General features: G+C 40.2%; 1 protein-coding gene across 1 annotated transcript in view; it reads right to left on the bottom strand.

Annotated features, from left to right (window-relative positions):
* Window positions 1-9,372: 9,372 nt before the first annotated feature.
* fgd5a (FYVE, RhoGEF and PH domain containing 5a) overlaps window positions 9,373-22,752 on the bottom strand; it is a 158,118-nt gene continuing 144,738 nt past the window's right edge. Inside the window, 6 exon segments of the mRNA XM_034167182.1 lie at window positions 9,373-10,036; window positions 16,080-16,182; window positions 16,185-16,225; window positions 16,520-16,656; window positions 21,946-22,082; window positions 22,171-22,273. Coding sequence (XP_034023073.1) covers window positions 10,000-10,036; window positions 16,080-16,182; window positions 16,185-16,225; window positions 16,520-16,656; window positions 21,946-22,082; window positions 22,171-22,273 — 558 coding nt within the window. The 3' untranslated portion in view covers window positions 9,373-9,999.

Below are 22,752 nucleotides of genomic sequence, written 5' to 3'. Positions count from 1 at the left end.
ATGCCGATAGCTTCAGCACGAAGCTGATGGCGGAACAAAAGCACCTTCGTGTTGAAGTCTCACAGGACATGTTGTGACATGCCCAGCTCTTCCACCATTCGGAAGATTCAGACGGCTTTCGGTGGCTTTTCAGTCGTGTGACTATCTGAGAAATTGTGGAAGAGGTGGGCATGTCACAACATGTCCTGTGAGACTTCAACACGGTGGCACTTTTGTTCCGCCATCAGCTTTGTGCCCAAGACATCGGCATGAATTTCGCTGCAAATCTTTTCATGGCCAAATCTTCTGTCACAGTGGAATGTGCCGAAAAAGTGCAGATGTCCACCTCTTCCGTAATTTCTCAGATAGTCACACGACGGTCCCACATCACCACAGCGTTCACTTTGGAAATGATCCGGTCATTTCAGCATGTTGATGGCCGCCCGGAGTGCGGCTCGCTGTCCATCGTTGTGCGGTCATCTTTAAACTGGTTGTACCGCTCCTTAATCTGTGTGATGATGCTCAGAGGATCGTCACTAAAAGCCGTCTGAATAATCCGAATGGTTTCCACCTGGCTGTCGCCCAGTTTCTGGCAAAATTTGATGCAGTCGCGCTCCTCCAGTCGTTCCGCAATTTCCTTGCAAAGAAAAAACGACGAGAGACTCCACCCATCCTCACACAAAGGCTTCTTACAAGCAAATGACGCAATCGACAGGCGTGAAAAAATTCACGCATACCCACGAAGGTTCAAGGTTGGCTCATGCAAGCACACGTGATTCAAATCCATCAGGTTTTTGAAAAAAATAAAAAGGTCTGATACTTTTCTAACAGACCTCGTATACAGGAAATTTTGGGAGTCCATGCCGGTGCACAGGACGGGAGGCTTGCAGAAAATGACACCACTCCCATCTCTGGATGGAGCCACACCTCAAACAGAGAGAACAAACAGAATCAGGCATCAGAAAGACAACAAATACAGAATAATTTGTCAGCATTAACCAAAAAGAAAAACAGAAGTAATACTAAGGTGATCGCCGATCACTAGCCCGAAGCTTCACGAAAAGACCCAGACTTTAGATAAAGTTGAGGCCGCAACTGGTCCAAATGCACTTTGAATGAATGAATGAATTTATTTTGAACACACACACACACACACACACACACACACACACACACACACACACACACACACACACACACACACACACACACACACACACACACACACACACACACACACACACACACACACACACACGTCAACAAACAAAGAAACAATGCTCCAAAATGAGTATGAGTGTACTTTGATAAATTCCTATCCCCTTCTCACTATTCATTAAATGACTACTGAATTACATCACCATGAAAATTCCATCTCTTATTTACAATCCAAATACCCACCCTGTGCCTAAACAAACAAACATACAAAACAAAACATAAAAATCCCTAAATAATAAGAAAAAGTGATATACAAGGTGACACACAAAAAAATGGAACCCATTAAAAAATGAATAAATCCTACAATCCTATGTGTACGGACATTCTGCAAAGTTTCACTTATCTTGGTCGCTTTGCATAAAAACCATGTTCTGTCCAAAATATGCTCAAAATGGTATGACTGGTTGGTGAAATAGGCTTCAGGCAAAATGTCTTTTCCTTGGTTGACCAAGACATGTTGGGGAAGACGATTGGAACAATAGAAGTAGAAAATGACCAATTTCAGGCCTAAATTTTGCTGGTAGAATACAGTTCCTAAATGCAAACACGTATAATTGTTGGACTTTTAGGATGTTTAAAGATGTTGAGGATGTATATAGGGAGGTGATGGTCTAGTGGTTAAGCGTTGGGCTTGAGACCAGAGGATCCTCTGTTCAAACCCCAGCCTGACTGGAAAATCACTAAGGGCCCTTGGGCAAAGTCCTTAATCCCTTAGGTTCTCCCGGTGTGTAGTGAGTGCCTTGCATGTGTTTGTGTGAATGGGTGAATGTGAGGCATCATTGTAAAGTGCTTTTCATCTGATGCAGATGGAAAAGCGCTACATAAATGCAGCCATTTAACGCAAAACTCCAAACACATTGAACTGTTAAAAGTGTTAGGTCTGTCCCTGTCTGGTCCCATGTCCTCCCCTGCTTTGGTCTTTGTCACTTTCTGTCTGCGTCTGCTTTACACTTTCATCCTCTGTATTTGTTTTTCAGTTTAGGATTACTTTAGTCACTGGTATTATTTTGCATTTTACCACTAGAGTCATTGCTTGTAATTTCTGTTAGTTTTTGATTTTGTCACATACTAATTTCAGCCCCTGCCTTAAACTGTCTTGTTGATCACTTTCCACTTCTCACCTTTGTTTATCTTGGTTTTGTTTCTTCGCTCGTTCCGTGTGTAGATTCTTCTGCATTATATTTAGGATTCACCTTTCAATTTATTTCTGTCTGCGTAGTGTTCATGCTACTGCACTCTCTTGCACCTGCTCACCTCATCTTTGTTTCCTCCATCCACGCCTCCATTTCTGTCTGCTTTGCTTTTTGTTTGACTGCACCCGCTTGATCTCATCTTCGTCTCTTTGTTCCCCACACCTGTGCCTTGTTTGCTGTGATTGCCACCTCTGTTATTTAAGCTTTGTGTGTTTGGTTCTTCTTGCTGGTTTGTTGTTTCTGTAAACCTTGCCCAAGCCTTTTGTCATAGTCCTGATTGCCTTGCTGATTTTTTGACTTTGCTTTGTATTTTTGGATCATGGTTTTGTCTCAGCCTTTGAACTGTGTTTCTGACCTCAGCCTGTTTTTGACCACGCCTCAGCCTTACCCTTGCCTGATACCTCTGCCGCGCTGACCGCTACTCTGTGTACCAAACAACTGCCTGCTTATGAGATAAAACTTTTTTGTTCAATCCTACGCTCCTGTGTGTGAGTCTGCCTTTGTGTCCCCACCCTCTCTGAGCCACGTTGCCTTACAGCATGACAAAAAGGTACCATGAAAGCATTCTCACCTCATGCTGGATTCCTTTTTCTCTGTTTCCCGTGTCTGCACCTAAGTTGTGCTTGAGTGGGACACTACAGCTGCACATTCTTTTGTCTCTTAGATGTGGATTTGAAACTTTGAGGGTTTGTACATAGACAAGCAGCCCTTCTCTATTTTTAGAGGCCACTTTGTTGCATTTTGCAGTGCGACAGAAACTGAAGTGCTTTGAGCGAAGCATGCTGCCAGCAATCACTTTCTGCATCTTTGGTTCCCTGGCTACAAATGGACCACATGCTCCCGTCAAGATGAGTGCCAGAAGGTGTCTGTAATTTGAAAACAGGAGTCTTTCCCAGCATGATGTCAAATCTTTTCTCACTTCTCCTTTGATACTACTTACTCCGTATTGGGTCACTGACACTCGGGGGATCAAGTATCTGGAGCGACCTCAATCTTACTTTCTCTTCCACTTATTTTCTGACTGATGTAAAATTGGTTCTTCTGGGAACTACTGGGGCACTCAGAACTCAGTCCTCTACCAGGGTTCAACCGTATCTGTTCCTTTGTGCAAGGAGGAACAGGATGAGTGCTGCCAGAGTCCTACAAAATGACCCACAGCAGGCCACTCGTGTGAATGTCTTTGACCAAACAATCAGAAACAGATTTCATGAGGGTGGCCTCGGTGCCCGACGTCCTGTAGTGGGCCCTGTGCTCACTGGCTGGCACCATAGAGCTTGATTGGCATTTGCAATAGAACACCAGAATTGGCACGTCTGCCACTGGCTCCCTGTGCTTTTCAGAGATGAGAGCAGGTTCAGCCTGAGCACATGTGACAGATGGGAAAGAGTTTGCAGATGCCTTGGAGAACATTATGCTGCCTGTGACATCATTCGGCATGACCACTTTGGTGGTGGGCCAGTGGTGATCTGTGCATCCCTGGAAGGACGCGCAGACCTCTACAGGCTTGACAACAGCACCCTGACTGTTATTAGTTATGAGGATCAAATCCTTGGACCTATTGTCAGACCCTACACTGGTGCAATGGGTCCTGGGTTACTTATGGTGCACGACAATGCCTGGTCTCGTGGTGAGAGCATGCAGTTTCTGGAGGATGAAGGACCTGATACTGCTGACTGGCCCCCATGCTCACCTGACCTAAATCCTATAGCACTCCTCTGGGACATTATGTTTCAGTCCATCTGACACTGCCAGGTTGCACCTCACACTGTCCAGGTGTTAAGTGACGCCGTGGTCCAGATCTGGGAGGAAATCCCAGAGGACTCCATCCATCGTCTCATTAGGAGCATTCCGCGAAGTTGTCAGGCATGCGTACAAACACGAAGCATGTACTGAGTTCCATTTTGAGATCTGATATGTTTTTAAAGTGTTCCTTAATTATTTTTGAGCAGTGTATACACACACATTTCAGCAATCAAGATCACAGCTCAGACAGCAGGATTAAAAGTCATATGTCAAGATCAGACTCCAATTAGAAGGGTTTAAGGTCAACAATTAAGATCAAAGCTCAGTACCAAGTTTAAACATCATCAGTCAAGATCAAAGTTGATCAGCAGGACTGGGTGGCATGGCAGCTGTTGCCTCACAGCAAGAACGTCCCAAGTTTCCTTCAGACCTGGTCCTTTCTCTGTGGATTTGGCATGTTGTCCCCGTGTATGTGTGAGTTCCCACGAGGTGTTCTGGCTTCCTCCTATTTCAAAATACATGCAGGTTAGGTGAAATGTGACTTTAAATTGAGTGTAGGTGCAGTTGTGAATACGTTTGTTTGTCTTTGTGTGTCTGCCCTGTGAAAGGCTGGTGGTCTGTTCAAGGTGTACTCCAAAGTTTGATCGGTGACCGCTGGGATCGGCTGCACCTCCCTATGATGTGTAATTGGAATAAGCAAGTTTAGACAATGGATGGATTAAAAACATCAATGTCTTTTGACCAACACTCAAAAACACAAAGACAATAACCTTTCATGGCCTACCAGGCACCCACCACCCACACTTTGAGAACCACTGGTCCAGCGAACATTCTGTAATATTTAATGAGAAAATCAGATGCCACATGCAGATTTTTTTAACTACCACTGAACCACATACTCCTTTTCTCTCTCACGTTGGACTTGCTCTGGTTTAATATCATTAATATTGCCGATGGTGTGAAAGAAATAGGTCAAAACATTTTGTATTCATTGTGTAGTCTGAAATTGTTTATTACAGCCATTACTTTCCTGCCGCTATTCCAGTCCTTTATGACTTTTGGCTGTGTGGAACCCTCGGGTGTAACTCATTAACTTATGTGAGCTGGTTTGCATTACAATTACAATGTGAATGACTTTCTCTGGTTAGGAATATCAACTTTATATCCCTCCAAACTAAGTAACAGTTAACACACCGCTTCCTGCAAACCATACATATTCCCTCTGAACTGTGTAAACATGCTTGACCTAAAAATAGAGACATCCCCCAGGACAAACACCATTATGAAAATGACTGAACAGTTTTGTCAAAATCTGATCACACACACACACACACACACACACACACACACACACACACACACACACACACACACACACACACACACACACACACACACACACACACACACACACACAGTAGTGTTCAGAATAATAGTAGTGCTATGTGACTAAAAAGATTAATCCAGGTTTTGAGTATATTTCTTATTGTTACATGGGAAACAAGGTACCAGTAGATTCAGTAGATTCTCACAAACCCAACAAGACCAAGCATTCATGATATGCACACTCTTAAGGCTATGAAATTGGGCTATTAGTAACAAAAAGTAGAAAAAGGGGTGTTCACAATAATAGTAGTGTGGCATTCAGTCAGTGAGTTCGTCAATTTTGTGGAACAAACAGGTGTGAATCAGGTGTCCCCTGTTTAAGGATGAAGCCAGCACCTGTTGAACATGCTTTTCTCTTTGAAAGCCTGAGGAAAATGGGATGTTCAAGACATTGTTCAGAAGAACAGCGTAGTTTGATTAAAAAGTTGACTGGAGAGGGGAAAACGTATACGCAGGTGCAAAAAATTATAGGCTGTTCATCTACAATGATCTCCAATGCTTTAAAATGGACAAAAAACAGAGACGCGTGGAAGAAAACAGAAAACAACCATCAAAATGGATAGAAGAATAACCAGAATGGCAAAGGCTCACCCATTGATCAGCTCCAGGATGATCAAAGACAGTCTGGAGTTACCTGTAAGTGCTGTGACAGTTAGAAGACGCCTGTGTGAAGCTAATTTATTTGCAAGAATCCCTTGCAAAGTCCCTCTGTTAAATAACAGACATGTGCAGAAGAGGTTACAATTTGCCAAAGAACACATCAACTGGCCTAAAGAGAAATGGAGGAATATTTTGTGGACTGATGAGAGTAAAATTGTTCTTTTTGGGTCCAAGGGCCACAGACAGTTTGTGAGACGACCCCCAAACTCTGAATTCAAGCCACAGTTCACAGTGAAGACAGTGAAGCATGGTGGTGCAAGCATCATGATATGGGCATGTTTCTCCTACTATGGTGTTGGGCCTATATATCGCATACCAGGTATCATGGATCAGTTTGGATATGTCAAAATACTTGAAGAGGTCATGTTGCCTTATGCTGAAGAGGACATGCCCTTGAAATGGGTGTTTCAACAAGACAATGACCCCAAGCACACTAGTAAATGAGCAAAATCTTGGTTCCAAACCAACAAAATTAATGTCTTGCAGATGTGATGAAATCATGAAAAACTGTGGTTATTCAACTAAATACTAGTTTAGTGATTCACAGGATTGCTAAAAAAGCAGTTTGAACATAATAGTTTTGAGTTTGTAGCGTCAACAGCAGATGCTACTATTATTGTGAACACCTCCTTTTCTACTTTTTTTTTACTAATAGCCCAATTTCATATCCTTAAGAGTGTGCATATCGTGAAAGCTTGGTCTTGTTGGATTTGTGAGAATCTACTGAATCTACTGGTACCTTGTTTCCCATGTAACATTAAGAAATATACTCAACCTGGATTAATCTTTTTAGTCACATAGCACTATATATATATATATATATATATATATATATATATATATATATATATATATATATATATATATATATATATAGTGTAACAGACTCATGCAAGAAACAGACTCATGCAAGAAAATGGAGCATGTATGACATAAAGTTTTCAAAAGAGTTTATTTCTGTATGTACATAAACATCTACAGTGTGACAAATGGAGGCCACTGGCCTGTTCTGTCATCAGTGGCCACAAGAACACTCACTGTGAGGGAAAAAAAAAAAAAAAAAAAAATAATATATATATATATATATATATATATATATATATATATATATATATATATATATATATATATATATATATATATATATATATATATATATCCAGTGTTGTTTCTGCATTTCTCAAGGAATCCAACTTCCTTCTTACAGACTCAGTAAATAATAACAGACCGTCCCCATTTTACTGGTGCACCTTTACATTCAGAAAAGTACATTTTGATGTAAGAAAACATAGCAAATGTGACAAATGCAAATGTCTTTACACTGGGCAGTTGCATAGATAGGTACACGTTCTAATATGCTCAATCAAAAGTACAAGTTTTATTTTCTGATTTTGTAGTCTTCCTGAAAAATCAACTTATTACTCCAAAAAAAACAAAAAAACAAAAAACAAAAAAACATGGGGTAAATTCAAGAACGGAAAAAAATAAATATTGCATTAAGAATCATATTTAACATTAAATTCTAAACATATGCATTGCCTGACAAACAAAAATGTATATATGTGTATTAAAAACAGCTACTATAGTTACAAGGCAAAAAAAAAAAAAAAAAAAAAAAAACTCCCCCAGAAAATGAGATGATGCATGCTAATAAGACAGGTTTCTGTTCACTGAGACACTTTACACAGAGCACAGGCTGGTTCAGGGTGTGAGTCTAACAGGGCAATCAGGGGTCCAGACGCAAGTGTCAGTGACATACGGTGCATCCAGAAAGTATTCACAGTGCTTCAGATTTTCCACATTTTGTTATGTTACAGCCTTATTCCAAAATCCATTTTTTTTTTTTACTATCAAAATTCTACTCCCAACACCCCATAATGACAGCATGGAAAAGTTTTTTTTTTTAATTTTTGCAAATTTATTAAAAATACAAATATGATGCTGCAACCTTGGTGCACCTATCTTTGGGCAGTTTTGTCCATTCCTCTTTGCAGCACCTCTCAAGCTCCATCAGGTTGGATGGGGAGCGTCGGTGCACAGCCATTTTCAGATCTCTCCAGAGATGTTCAATCAGATTCAGGTCTGGGCCACTCAAGGACATTCACTGTCCTGAAACCACTCCTTTGATATCTTTGCTGTGTGTTTAGAGTCATTGTCCTGCTGAAAGATGAACCGTTGCCCCAGTCTGAGGTCAAGAGCGCTCTGAAGCAGGTCTTCATCCAGGATGTCTCTGTACATTGCTGCATGCATTTTTCCCTTAATCCTGACTAGTCTCCCAGTTCCTGTTGCTGAAAAACATCCACACAGCATGATGCTGCCACCCCAAGAAACATCTCAAGGATGATCAGTGGAAACAGGGTGCTCCTGAGGTTAGTTTTGAGCTTCATGGCAAATGTTGTGAAAAACACTTTTTTCACATTGTCCTTATGGGGTATTGTGTGTATAATTTTCAGGACAAAAAAGAATTTCATCCATTTTGGAATAAGGCTGTAACATTACAAAATGTGGAAAAACCGAAGCGCTGTGAATACTTTCTGGATGCACTGAAATTTCACCATATTGTGGGACTCTGAGGGTATTTAATGTGATACTCCAACCATATTTTACTGTAGAAGGTAGATAAAATGGATTTTGCACAAAGGGGTGCAAAGGAAATGTCCAGCTGTGTTCTGGGTGAAGCAGACAAAGCTACCACTGTCATCACTGATAATCCTGTTGTGGAAATGCATATTGTCCGTTGATAATTGCTTGTTTTCCCTCAGCAGTTTTTATTATCCCCACAACATTTAAATACATTTTTCTTCAGAAATATATTTACATGCATCCTGAAACACATCACTATCATAAATTCTTCAGTTAAAGACTACAACTGGGCATTCAAAATACAAAAGGTTTAGAGGATACAATATTTTATATAAAGCAAATTTTTTTCAAGGTCACATGAACGTAATACAGTACTGTGATAAAAACAGAAAAAAAATCATTTCAGTTACATTCATCATCAATTACAAACAGAACTGCATTCAAGTGGAAGAAAGAAAATGGCACTTCTGAAGTGTAGGATCATTTTTGTCAAGATTTAAAAAGAAACATTACTTTTTAGAAATATTGCTGTGTGGCTCGGCATGCTGAGGGTCATTCCAGAATTTTTCCATTTCGATACAACACTGTGTAAAACGCCACACATTATTTCTGCATACACTGTGATGAATAAAAGGACATCCTACTTTAAACATGTTACACTGTTTCTATACAAATAGGTCATAAAAGTCAGCTCAATACCTGCACTGTTTACAATATATATTCAGATGACCCAATATCAATATTCCAACAGGGAGAAAAGTTTTTTCTTTTTCACTATTGCTGAACTTGTACTACAGCAAAATGATTTCCCCTCAAAGAATGCAGGTTGAAATTGCATTTAAAGTGAAACTGCATTGTTTTATTGCAAAACCAAGAGTCATCCAGTGGTAATATTGGGGAAATACTCTAAAGCTGGAAAAGGTGTAAAAAAAAAATTGAATCGTGTCATTGGCCCTTTGATGAACTGTATCCAAGCAGTCATTCAAAACTGAAGCCTGTTGCGAATGGTGCAAACCAAACGCCGAATCCAAAACGTTTTTATTTGTTAGACCGACACACTCCACCCATTTCTATTCCTCTCTTCACTGTTGCATGTCTTAGGCTCCTCCCATATCGACCTTCCTAAGACTGCCTTGTGTTTAAATTCTCCACAACAGGCCAGGTATGATGCATGCCTTGTACAGATGCAGCAGGGAGCTGTGAACAGCAGAGCTTGTGAAGTGAAACTGGTTCGGTGCTATAAAACAGTCGCCTCCTCCATGGCATTGACCCATCTGGAAAACACAAGAATGGCACCGTAAGATTTAAGTATAACACAATGCTAAAATACCCCCTAAAAGCCTCTCTATCAATCAATCGAAAACCAAATTTACATTTTTAGAGCAGAAGTTGCGCAAATCAAGGAATATTTGTAGATCACCCTCTGTGCATTTTCAGGTATTAATGACACGAATGTCATTCCATAGAAAGTTAGCTTTGAGTTAGCAGAAGTCAGCATGCATGCTAACATCTGCAAAATGTCTTGTAAATTACTCCAAAGGTGTTATCAGGTTACATCATTTTCAGCTTTAGAAGTGTTTATTTCTCACTAGTTTAGCTAAATGTCTTGTGAATGACTTCAGAGGTGTTATTAGGTTCCAAAATCAGTGTTTTCAGTTTTAAAAGTGTTTATTTCTCACTAGCGTTTCCATAATATATAACAAAGAGGCTATATTTACACAAAAACAAAACAGAGTTTTGCAGCTAGTTACCAGCCTGTGATGTAATTGGATGTGGCTTGTAATCAAGTTTAGAGGTGTTATTAGGTTCCAAAAACAGCATTTTCAGTTTTAGAAGTGTTTATTTCTCACTAGCATTTCCATAATATATGACAAAGAGGTTATATTTATACACAACCTCTCGGCCCTTTCTGGAATGAGTTTGAGACATCTGTTTTACATAATATATGAGAAACAAGTATAGAGGGTTTTCAATCACGTGACCGATTTGCTGCAGGACAGGTGCCATCTCCATTCTGGATTACAAGGAGGCTGGCGTGTGATAGAAAAATGGAGAGAATGTACAGTTATCACGATGCTTTAAATCCTCGAGGTAAAGCTATTTGTCGTGATAGATGTGTAGCAGTTGGTTCAGTGGATCCGTATCTTGTACCAGATAGTGAATTTAGTGGTGATGTAACGAACTGGCCGACAGTGTCACACTGCGATATTATGAACTACGAAGCTGCCGACCAGGTCAACCTCGCCGGCCTCCTGCAGAGCATCACAGCGGAGCTCTGAAAGCCGAGGTCGTCTTGAGGTCCTGAGCGATTTCTCTCACCAGGCGCTAGAAGGGCAGCTTATGGATCAGCAGCTGAATGCTCGAGGACCACAATGTAAATAAGCATCCGTATTGGAAGTGTTCTTGTGTTATCCTCTGCAGTATTTTTATGTATTCTTATATAATTTTATTGCCGAATAAAATAAGATAAAATTCTGGGAACAGTGGATTTCTGGTAGTGGCGGATCTCTCTCAGCGTCACGGTGCTGTGAGGCTTCTTCACACCAACGTTGAAGCTTCTGCAATTGTTCGCCAAATGCACGTAGCATATCACAGTGGCCACCGCATCGTAATCCAGAATGGCCGCGGGACACAAAATGACGTGACCGATACGTCACATGAAAACCCTCTATATAAACACACATTTTGAATTTTGGAGCGACCATCCACTGATGTCACAGTGCAGTTCTACTCTGATTGGCTGTCATGCCTGGGACTCAAAAACAAAACTGAACAGATTGAAACAGAATGTGACTTTTTAAACTCTTAAAATAGGTCAATGTTAGCCATCTTTGAATTTGTCCAAAAGGTCTGTGTCCCAAGAATGTTCCTTGTAAATTTGAAAACTCTGGAAGTAAAAGGACTGAATTTATGATGGACGGATGCAAAGCCTTCGCAATACCCGATGGCCACATTTGATGGCCTTGGGTAAAATCCCACTGTGAAAGGAAAGGTAACACAGGGCCAGAGTTCAGCAAAAAATGACGGGTTAACACCCCCCACCCCGCCCCTGCCCGCTGTCACAGCCCCGCTGGGGCGGGGTGGGGATGGGACACACTGGGGATGGAACTTGAAAACTGATTTGGAACCATACACCTCTGACTCTGAGATTATGCATTTGTTTTTGATTGATGCATATTTTTCTGTCAGTTGCATATTGCAAAAACTTGGATCATGATGTCAAAACTTGCAATAATGAGTCATGACAGAGAGGAAGAAACTATCCAAATCCTGGCTTCATCTTGCCAAAAGCAGACATATACTCATTTTTTTAATTTTGATTTAATCATTGTTAAATCATTAAATCATGTCAAAATTATGTGCAGGTTTTGGATTTCGTTCAAGCTTATTCCCTTTTTTGAAAAGGAGTCTTGTAGCTCATTAAAATTTTTCTAGGCATGCATGCCTATCAAAATCAAAATATGTTTTTTCTACTTTAACTTGAGGCAATTCCCCATTGGCTGAACTAATAGAGCACTGGTCTCATTAGGGAGAAGGCTGTTGTTAAAATCCCACCCAAACTCAAAATGATGTGCATTTTATGAAGCAGTTTTTCTCATTTGTGTCTCTAAGTAATATAATTTTAAGAAAAGGAACATTGGAATTTATTTGACATGCTCACATGCTGTCATGCAGACATTCTGCACTCTGTGCAGAGATAATGAAAACACAGCATTCACACTGAAAATCTGTGCAGGTCTACTTTTTCCCACTCAAAAAGGACATTGATCAGGAATCATTAAGGGAATAGATAAAGAATAGGACTGATAAGCAGAATCAATAATTGCACTGATCTCAATTTCCATCTGTACACAACACATTATAAACCTGGTGATCTGGTGATATAGGGGGTGCATGCTTGACTCCTTGTCAGGTTGTGCATTTATCAAGTTATTCAGCTCCAAAAACAAACAATAATTCAGGCACCATGTTTAGATGGAACCTCAACCACCCAATTATTTTACTAATGCAGGACTGCTGTATTGTAAACATATCAATGCAATACAGAAGCATTTTGCAGAAAAGTGCAGAATAATAGCGTACATGTTTTGGTGTTTGCCCCTCAAGTCAGCACCATGCAGTGAAGGAGGAGACATTGAGCTGCACAGGCAGTGTTACTCCATGCCCCACAGTGACAGAAAGAAAAAAAATTAGTTATGACGAGGCCTCTTTGTACAATACAGTATACTTGAAACACTACGGTGTGAGCACAAGATACAAATAGTTTGCACAATTTGAGTTTGTGTTGTTCGTGTGCTGTGCCAAGATGAGCTTGCATAGCACTCTAAATTGTGAGTGACACTAAGAAAGGGACATTACTATGTGTTTATGTGGACAAAACAAACACGGAAATATATTTACTGAACACAGAATAGATTTGGTTTGCTCAGAGAGATACTTGCATGTAGATGTAGGAATAAATGTCTTGAGCTGTCAATTTATTACATTATTTTCTTGTGTGCACAGACTAATCAACTGGGAACAAATGAATATGGTGTAGATAGATAGATAGATAGATAGCCAGATGCTTTATAGTCATTGCAAGCACAGCATACAATGAAATTAGAAATGCACACAATTAAACATTTGGAATGCCATACTTTTTATTTTTATGATTATTTTAATTTGACATTTTTCCTCTCTGTGGCCACTTTCGGGCTCTGTGGGTGTAGACAGTTTGATGTGCGCTCCTTGGAAGTCAGGTATTTTAAAGGCATGCAAATCCTTCCTTCCTTCCTTCCTTCCTTCCTTCCTTCCTTCCTTCCTTCCTTCCTTCCTTCCTTCCTTCCTTCCTTCCTTCCTTCCTTCCTTCCTTCCTTCCTTCCTTCCTTCCTTCCTTCCTTCCTTCCTTCCTTCCTATTTTTGTGTGTCCCCAGGGAGACATCAGCATGCTGCTTGGCATAGGTCAGTATCAATCGACTCAATCAATTAAACTGCCACTTTCTTTATACCTTGAAATGTTTTGGACATGGTGCAATACAACAGCCTTTATATAAGGTGTATAACTTATGTCTGTCTGTCCCCTCTGTGTTTATGTGTCTATAAGGGTAAAGAGGTGGAGCGTGGGTGAATCTGTATGATGTGAGCAGGACAAATGTAACCTGAACACCTACAAGCTCAGCTAACAGGCTAACCATGGAGACTGAGCAGTGGATCTCATCGTGATTGTGCTTTAGTGTGACCATTAAAAATTAGGAACCGCTTATTTCCTCAGTAATCATGGATTAACTCGACCTAACGTCTTAAAGTTACTGCTAACTGCTAAAAATGCTAACGCCATTAGCATCTTACTGACAAGCTCAACAAATGGTGTAACGTTGGGTTAGATATTTATTATATAATATTTTTGGGGGTTGAATGGTGGCTCTGTTTGACTTTGGGGTGGGCATTAACAATTAAGATACAATCATTTCCTCAGTTATCAAGGTTTAATAACCTACCACTATGATGGTACCAATACTTAAATAATGCACACAACATGCCATATTATGTTAATACAGATATTTGTAATAAAATGCTCATAAAAAGAGAGGCCTTTACAGCAGCTGCAGCCATAGCCAGTGTCGCTGACCGAACGGTCCTCTCTAAAAATCAATCACCCTTTTGCATCTGTGCATGCATCATTAGCCGTGGTTCATAGATTAAAACCTTGTTTCTGCTTAAAACTGCACTCCAGGCATCATCTATCTCAGCGACAAATAACTAAAGCTTTTGTACAACAATCATTTCCACATAAATTCAGCATTATTTCATCATAAAGACAGATGAAGTGATCAGAGCCCTGCAGCTAAATGAGCTGCTAGCTGATGCGTTCGCTGCACATCGGTCATTTCAATGTGTCACAGAATTTCGCCAAATTTCTGCTTAAAACTGACTTTAGAATGATTTAAGAGGGTTTACCTTCATCATCTGATAATAATCCCATTAATCCATTTCATTGCTCTGGGTGAAGAGACTCCGTCTCAGACGTGCTGCTGTGGTCCGAAATGACGCATGCGCAGATGCAAAAGGCAGACCGATTTTTAGGGACGGACCGTTCGCTCTGCGACACTGGCCTCTGGTTGACCACAGTGTCAACACATGAGGGAGAGAGAGAGAGCGAGATGTCACTCAAAGCAGCCACGCCCCTAATGCATTAGGAAAACTTGGCTTTTGTTTGTAGTGATGTCTGAAAGACAATCAATCAATCTCTCTCTCTCTCTCTCTCTCTCTCTCTCTCTCTCTCTCTCTATATATATATATATATATCACTGGATTTCATCTTACATGTATTTTGATCTAAGATGTTTTCATTTTTCTGAAATAGTGTTGAATATAAATAATTTAGCAAGTCCCCTGGGTAGGGAATGAAAAGAGGTGACCGAAACTATAACCCCAGTTCCAGTGAAGTTGGGACATTGTGTAAAATGTAAATAAAAACAGAATACAATGATTTGCAAATCCTCTTCAACCTATATTCAACGGAATACACCACAAAGACGATTTGCAAATCCTCTTCAACCTATATTCAACTGAATACACCACAAAGACAAGATATTTAATGTTCAAACTAATAAACTTTGTTGTTTTTGTGCAAATATTTGCTCATTTTGAAATGGGTGCCTGCAACACATTTCAAAAAAGTTGGGACTGGGCAACAAAAGACTGGGAAAGTCGATGAACGTTCAAAGAACACCTAATTGGAAACCCGTGAGTGTCATGATTGGGTATAGAAGGAGCATCCCCAAAAGGCTCAGCCGTTCACAAGCAAAGATGGAGCGAGGATCAACACTTTGTGAACAACTGCATGAAAAACTAGTCCAACAGTTTAAGAACAATGTTTCTCCATGTTCAATTGCAAGGAATTTAGGGATTCCATCATCTCAGACCTACAGATATTTGCACAAAAAACAATAAAGTTTATCAGTTTGAACATTCAATATTGTCTTTGTGGTGTATTCAATTGAATATAGGTTGAAGAGGATTTGCAAATCATTGTACATATTCTATTTTTAATTACATTTTACACAACGTCCCAACTTCATTGGAATTCGAGTTGCAGAATTGTGTAAGAATGGATTTGTCACAGCCAATGTCCTGAACTATTGAAAGAACATTCCCGCACTCGGTAGCCCTGCTTTGTTTAGCTACACATGTGGAAGAGGCTGTGTAGGTTTCCAAGATATTACTCATATCCATCCATGTATCAGTTTTCCTGCAGCTATTCAACAGTTATTGTGATCACACAGGTGCAAACACAGCCAACAGTGAGGGTAACGTGCTGGCTTTGGTGCTGACCTCCGTGCGGTGTGCTGGTCATCAGCCCTGAAGGAGTAGTAAAGAGTTTTCTTGTGGTACAGGTGAAACACGTTGCTGCTTTCCTCTCCTTCTGGTCTTTCTTCAACTTGACAGTGAAACCCTGCAGAGGTAGACTCTCGGAAGCACTTTATCCTGATGAAGCACAGACTCAAGCAGTTGGCATGAAATTCTATTAATTTTAGCTGTATATGTGAAAAGTTAATTCACACTTCACGAAGAGACGTTCAGATGTATGTCAGCTGAAAGTGAGAGAGGGAGAGAGCACAGAGCTTCCCTTGATTAGTCAGATAAATCTTGTGGCCAGAAGCAGAAAAATAAACAAGCCAACAACAGTGCAGTAGATTGCAGAGTGGAAATGTAAGAAGATAGAAATAAATGTGGTTGTGAGTGTTTTGGGGCTGGTGTGGGAGACTCTGTGCCCCCTCACCTCACAGGCTGTGAAGGTGTAGAGCACCTTGTCTTTGAGGAGGAACCACAGCCGCTTCCACTTCCTCTTGCTCTTCTTCCGGCGCTGCAGGCTGCCACTCATGGTGCAGCCATCCACTCCAAGTGACACCTGATGATATGGTGATTTTGGGCTTGATTAGAAGACATTTTATACATAACAGAATATAGAAATAATAAATGTTTATGAGTGCATCGATAAGAATATTTGTACATTTCATTCAGTGATGCAAAGCCGAGTTCCATCTTTCAATAAATGCAATGAATAGAAAGCATTCATTATTTGTTTTATGACACCTCAGTGTCGGCTGCTCCCTTGTTTGCACTCGGGGTCGCCACAGCAAATCCAAGGTGGATCTGCATGTTAAACTGGCACAGGTTTTTACGCCGGATGCCCCTTCCTGACACAACTCCACATTACATGGAGAAATGTGGCGGGGTGGATTTGAACCCAGAGCCTTCTGAACTGAAACCAAGCGCATTAACCACTTGGCCACCACCCCTGCATATGACACCTCAGTAGATTTGCTTTATTTAATATTTCATTTAAAATTGGATAGGGGTTTCTTTTTTTGGAGCAGAAAGAGGAGGGCAGTGGGAGACTTGCTGACACAACACTGACTTCAGCGACGGTGAGAGACGCTGCACTGAGGAATTCGGCGGTGTCTGTAGAAATGGACATTTGCTTTTTTCAATCCAGCAGAAGATTGCAGCGAAGAACAAGAATTCGTCATTTGACAGACTCAACATCTGCTAAAGATGCCCCATCGAACACTGCGGGTGCGGATTCAGCTTCCTGGTGTCATGTAAGCATTTTTATGAGAAGTTATGGAGCTGTGCTGATGTCATTAAATGCCATAAATGTGTCTACCACCTGCTTGACGGTTAATGGATGACAGGCTGATGATGGACTAGGAGATATTTGGGTGTCACAGACAGTTTCCACACAGAAATGCACTTAAACATAAAAATAAGCCATTATTTTCAGTTTCACAGCAGTTACATTCTATAACTCAAACAACACAGCCATACCATCACACAACCCTGTGGAAAGGATTCTAGCCAAGAAAGAAAAAAAAAAAAACAACAATAAAGGAGATTTGCAGTGAATGAGGTCCAATGAAAGAGCAGCCCTTTTAAATATTGAAATTTATTAATTGGAAAATACACCATATCTTGTTATCAATTATTTAACAGCAGTTATATTCTAAAAGTCAGATTTCATGGTCAGAACTCCACATAATTCTGCAGAAAGGATTCTGTATGAATTTAGGAAATTGAGTACACTCAGCAATAATCACTTACAATCCTATGTAATGGGATATTTAAAAAGTACATACAGGCAGTGGTGGGCACAGCTAACTAAAAAGTCAGCTTCAATAACCATTAATCCGATAACTGAAAAGTTATCTTTTATGACGCTAAACCGATCAACTGCTAAAAAATTATCTTTATTACAGATAACCGATAACTTTTAGTATTGATTCGGACGTGGCCACATCAGATTACACTGTCAGCTCCTGATAAACCAGTTTCACTTTAAGTGCCGCAGGGGCTGCTGGGTAAATTGAAGAACCACAAACACAAGAATGCACGAAAAATTAATGAATAAAAAAATAAAACCCCAAACACTCATCATCTTTCAAAAGCAGTAAAACACAGTATTAGAAGTCAGTTTATCTCAGTATTGTATACACGATCTAAAAAGCTGCTGCTTTTTTCACACGTTTTGAACCCTGCAGCTTAAATAACTGAAATACGTCCATTAATGCATTGATTGGCAGAGTAAAATACACGTAGTAAATATAAATTCTTGCCTGTTAGTTTCAGTGAGATGAAGAAAATGATCCACATAAAGCATCCTTTTTTTTAAATCCAAAACAGTGTCTAAACAGTGAAGAAAAGTCCCTCCCTCTGTACCAGCTACACTGTGAGAGCTCCTCTCCCCCACCGAGTCTTGGCGATTAAATTATACGGTCAGCCACAAAGAAATAAAATAAAATAATGTTAAAATTACTCAATTTGTTTTTGTGTCGAGCAGACGATAACACTCACTGTAACGTCCAAAGTGAACCTGAACTACACTACCCACAATGTTCCCTGTGTCAACTGGCCAACTGTGTTCTGTGCTTAATGATGATGTCATCAGCAAGCGACAGGCAGCCAGTCTGCCACAAACACACAACAGACGGACGAAAATGTTTGATTTTAGGGTTTACAAACGTTTTTTGTTCGTTAAACTTTGTTCACTTTACCAGTAACAAAAATGTTATTGGACAGAAAGTTATTGGAACTAAATTTATCGGAAGATAATTCGTCCGATGATGGTTTTAAAACTTATCTGAAAAGCTAATCTGCTAGCAAAAACATTAGCTTTGATAATTATTGGTTATCAGATTAGCTGAACAGTGCCCACCACTGCATACAGGTAAGAACTGTGATTAAATATGAACTTTGGCTACAAAAAAAAAAAAAAAAAATGAAATCTGTCTTGTTGAAATCTGTCTTGATTTTCTCAGTCTTGAAATCACGGCGAAAAATTGTTAAAGGGACACCCCGCCCTTGCTTTCAAAACAGAAACTTCCTGGTTCAAGACCACTTGTGCTCATTTTCAATGTAATGTGGAAAATGTTAATGTTACATTCACTAGAAAAAAACAAGCACTACCCCCAAAACAAAACAAAGCCAAGCTGAAAAAAAAAATTAATTTGGACACCTATCTAATGTTTTAAGTTGAGTAAACTAAAAGATCTGTGTAGCCTTTGCCTTGAGTTTTTTAGGTTTTCCTAAAGGTATAGAGCCACTGTTTTTTTTTTTTTAAGATTCAAGTTATGAAAGGAATTTTCTTTGGCACCACTAAAATTTCAATTCCTTCACATTTAGAGAAGGGAGTCATAATATGATATTGCCAATATGATCAAAATTCATGCTGTCTGGAAACCATATAGATTTTAACCTCTGGGGGGCAGAAATTCAAGGGAGCAGAGGCTATGACCAACATTTGGTAGATTTGGAAGTGATTTACCAAGAAATCTTATGCTGCGTTTACACACAGGCAGGACACATTACAAATGTCACATTTGCGTCATTCTTGGCACATTCCCGATATTCATAACGTGACTTAATGCATCTGAATAGGTTCTTAATAGTGCATGTTGGTGCGTGATATTCGTGATTTCCTTGGAGCAAGTTTTTGGCTGTCAAAAAAATCTTCCACGAATGTCACGCACCACCCTCATTTAGCCTCACGTCGTGGAGGACGCAACTGTGCGTGTTGATCCGTCTTGATTAGTGGTGATCCTTAATAGAGCGTGACAGCGTTCTTCTCTGACATGCACACAATTAATCCCTGCTGCACCACATTCAGTTTCATTGCTGCAGTATGCTGAAGAAGGACAGTGATGCCAAGTCGGCTAAAAGTTTCATTGCAGTGCTCATCAGTGCACTCCTGCAGGTGATCCACCCGCTGCTGCTGCTATGCCTGATGTTTGGGAAAATGCGCGAGACGAGAGCCACGTGGAGCCACACATCTGGCTCTCTCCTTCTCCTCCTCTTCTCTGTGCCACCCATGGCACAGAGCCCAACTAAGCATGCAAACACAAAGTTCTTCTGCTGTGGATTTGAGGAGCAAACTGGAGCAATCTGAATTGGTCAGCAGCTGATGAATGATATGGGTGTGTGTATGTCTAAGTCTCTGTGTGTGTGGAGACAATTCGCGTCATTCACAACGTGACAGAATGTAACATTGCACTGTTACGTGCAATAGTGCGGAACAGTGCGGAACATTATTCTTGACTGTGTGTAATTATAATTACTGTGTTCCTGATAATTCTCCAACAACATGTCCCATTAATCGTAATGCGTGGTAACAGGTTGCAGCAGTTCCTGAGGACGACCTGACACTCTGCCCTTGTCAGCTTATGTGTAAACGCAGCATTATGGATGTAAATGTTAAATGGGTCACAGGTATCGCAAAACTTCACACATGCGCACATGCACTTCCTCCTGTAGTTAGTTTGTATGACGGTGATGAAAGAAAAGACGATATTCACTGACAAATTTCCCCCCAGACAAATATGTCTTCTTCATTAAAATAAGCTTTTGCTTATTTTTAAACAAAATTTTGCAACATGTTACACAAATAAAATGACACTGTAATGCTTGGATTTCAGCAGAAACTTTTTTCGGGTGTTGCTGAAACCATTACACCTACACTGACATAACTCAGTTAAAGCAACAAGATGACAACAACATCAAGTACAGAGTCAACAATCCTATTTTATACAGTGTATTGTAATTCTTTGAGAACATTTTTAATATCTTCTATCTCCAGTCCTTTTTGTGAGCTCTTCTTGAAACTTAATGCCTTCCAATTCAGGTCAAACCCAACTTACTATCCATCCAGGGTTTTCATGTATCCCATAATCCCTTGCACGCCAGAGATTCACTGCAGTCAAAACAACATTGAGAATCCACATGATGACAATTGTGAATGAATATTATACTACAAAAATGTATTTTTTATGCTTTTCATCCCATTAATAAGAGACTGCTGCATAATACCCTGAAAACTTGCTAAAACAATTATAACAAATAATCCGTGTCTGCTACGTTTAATCTGCGTGGAATTTAATAAACGCAAACTGAATTTCAGACATATTATATATATTAGTCTGGAACAAAGAGGATAAACAGTGTTGCAAAGAACAATAATCAAGATGTTAAAGAGCAAACTTCACTTTCCCCCAGAACGACATGATCAGGAAGCGAGCGTAGCTCACAGCAGCTCCCACTGAAAATAACGGAGAGACAGCCTGTGATTCTCACGTTTACATAAAACAAACGCAATAACAAAGTCTATAAACCAAGAGAATATATTCATGAGAGTTTTAGGCACAATATAAAAATAGCTTTATGTTGCGATGTTAATGCTGTTGTCCGTGTGCAGCATAACGTTAAAGTGCAGCGTGATCAGAGCGTCTCAATGCAGTTCTCAATGTTACTGAGATCTCGCAGCGCGGCAATCTCTCCGAGGTTTTGTACCGGTAAAAACCGGTAATTATACTTATCAACCTATATACAGATGAAAAACATAATCTCATCAATGTTTCCACTTTATTATCATCATTTTGTTAGTAGGTCTTGGAATATTTTTCAAGCTATTAATGTAAACATTCACATGGACATGACAGACTCATTTGTATGACATGTCAAGAATCAGCAGAATCCTTTCAGTTATATTTTCAGGATGATACATGCATTTGTTATGGTGCTGTTTAATCTGATGCTTGATGAAGTGTTTCCAAAATGGCTACTTTAAATTCTGAGTTTCGAGAGGAGGAAGGTTCATCCAAAGCAATGTCAGCAAAGAAACAGGTGGCTGATGGGAGTTGTTGTCAACCTGATTGAGAGAGGGGACATTCTTCCTGCTCTTCCACAGACTTGGAGGCTGTAGGCTCTGAAACACAGCAGAGAGGGGACGGCTGGCCCGGTGAGTGCGAGGGCTGGAGTTGCTGCAGAAACCCGACACACTGCCACCTACAGACACAGTCAGTCCCAAAGAAATCACGCATTTGCTCTCCTTTATCTGCAAAAGTGAGACTGGAGAGTGTGCACCCTCAATCACCTCTTTTCCTGAGCTCGGCATAGCAGTGGTCACACACTTTGGCCACCCTGTCTTTGAGGTACTTGAGCGGGTATCTATTCCTCGAACAAGCTCGGCACACCACCTGCTCAGACAGGCAAAAGGCAGTAGGTTTCATCTTTGTCATACAGTACCTAAAGCTACAGTGTGTAGGATTTAGTGCCATCTAGTGGTGAGGCTGCAGATTGCATTATGCCTTTGCCAGTCACAATTTTATTTCCCTTCATGTTTTCGCTTCTTTAACGAGGGTGATTCATTCTCCTTTGCCTTCTTTTGTGATATACAATATGTATGATCCTCCATTTAACAAAAATGAGGGCTCTCAAACTTGTTAGCCTGCAGTAGCAACCAGCAGACAGTATATTGGAGTACAAGCACTGACTCCTCTTGTTTTTGGATCGAACAGCAGATTGTGTATTGTGGACATTTCTGCTAGTAAATGCCCCAAAATCTTACACACTGTAGCTTTAAAGATCCAGTATAATAGGGTAATTCTCTTTTCTCAGGGACTTACATCTAGATTTCTTTTTAATATCTACAAAAAATCTTGTGACACAGCTCGGT

The sequence above is a fragment of the Thalassophryne amazonica genome, chromosome 3, assembly GCF_902500255.1.
Source record: "Thalassophryne amazonica chromosome 3, fThaAma1.1, whole genome shotgun sequence".
NCBI lineage: Eukaryota > Metazoa > Chordata > Actinopteri > Batrachoidiformes > Batrachoididae > Thalassophryne > Thalassophryne amazonica.
This window is presented reverse-complemented; position numbering and strand designations above follow the sequence as displayed.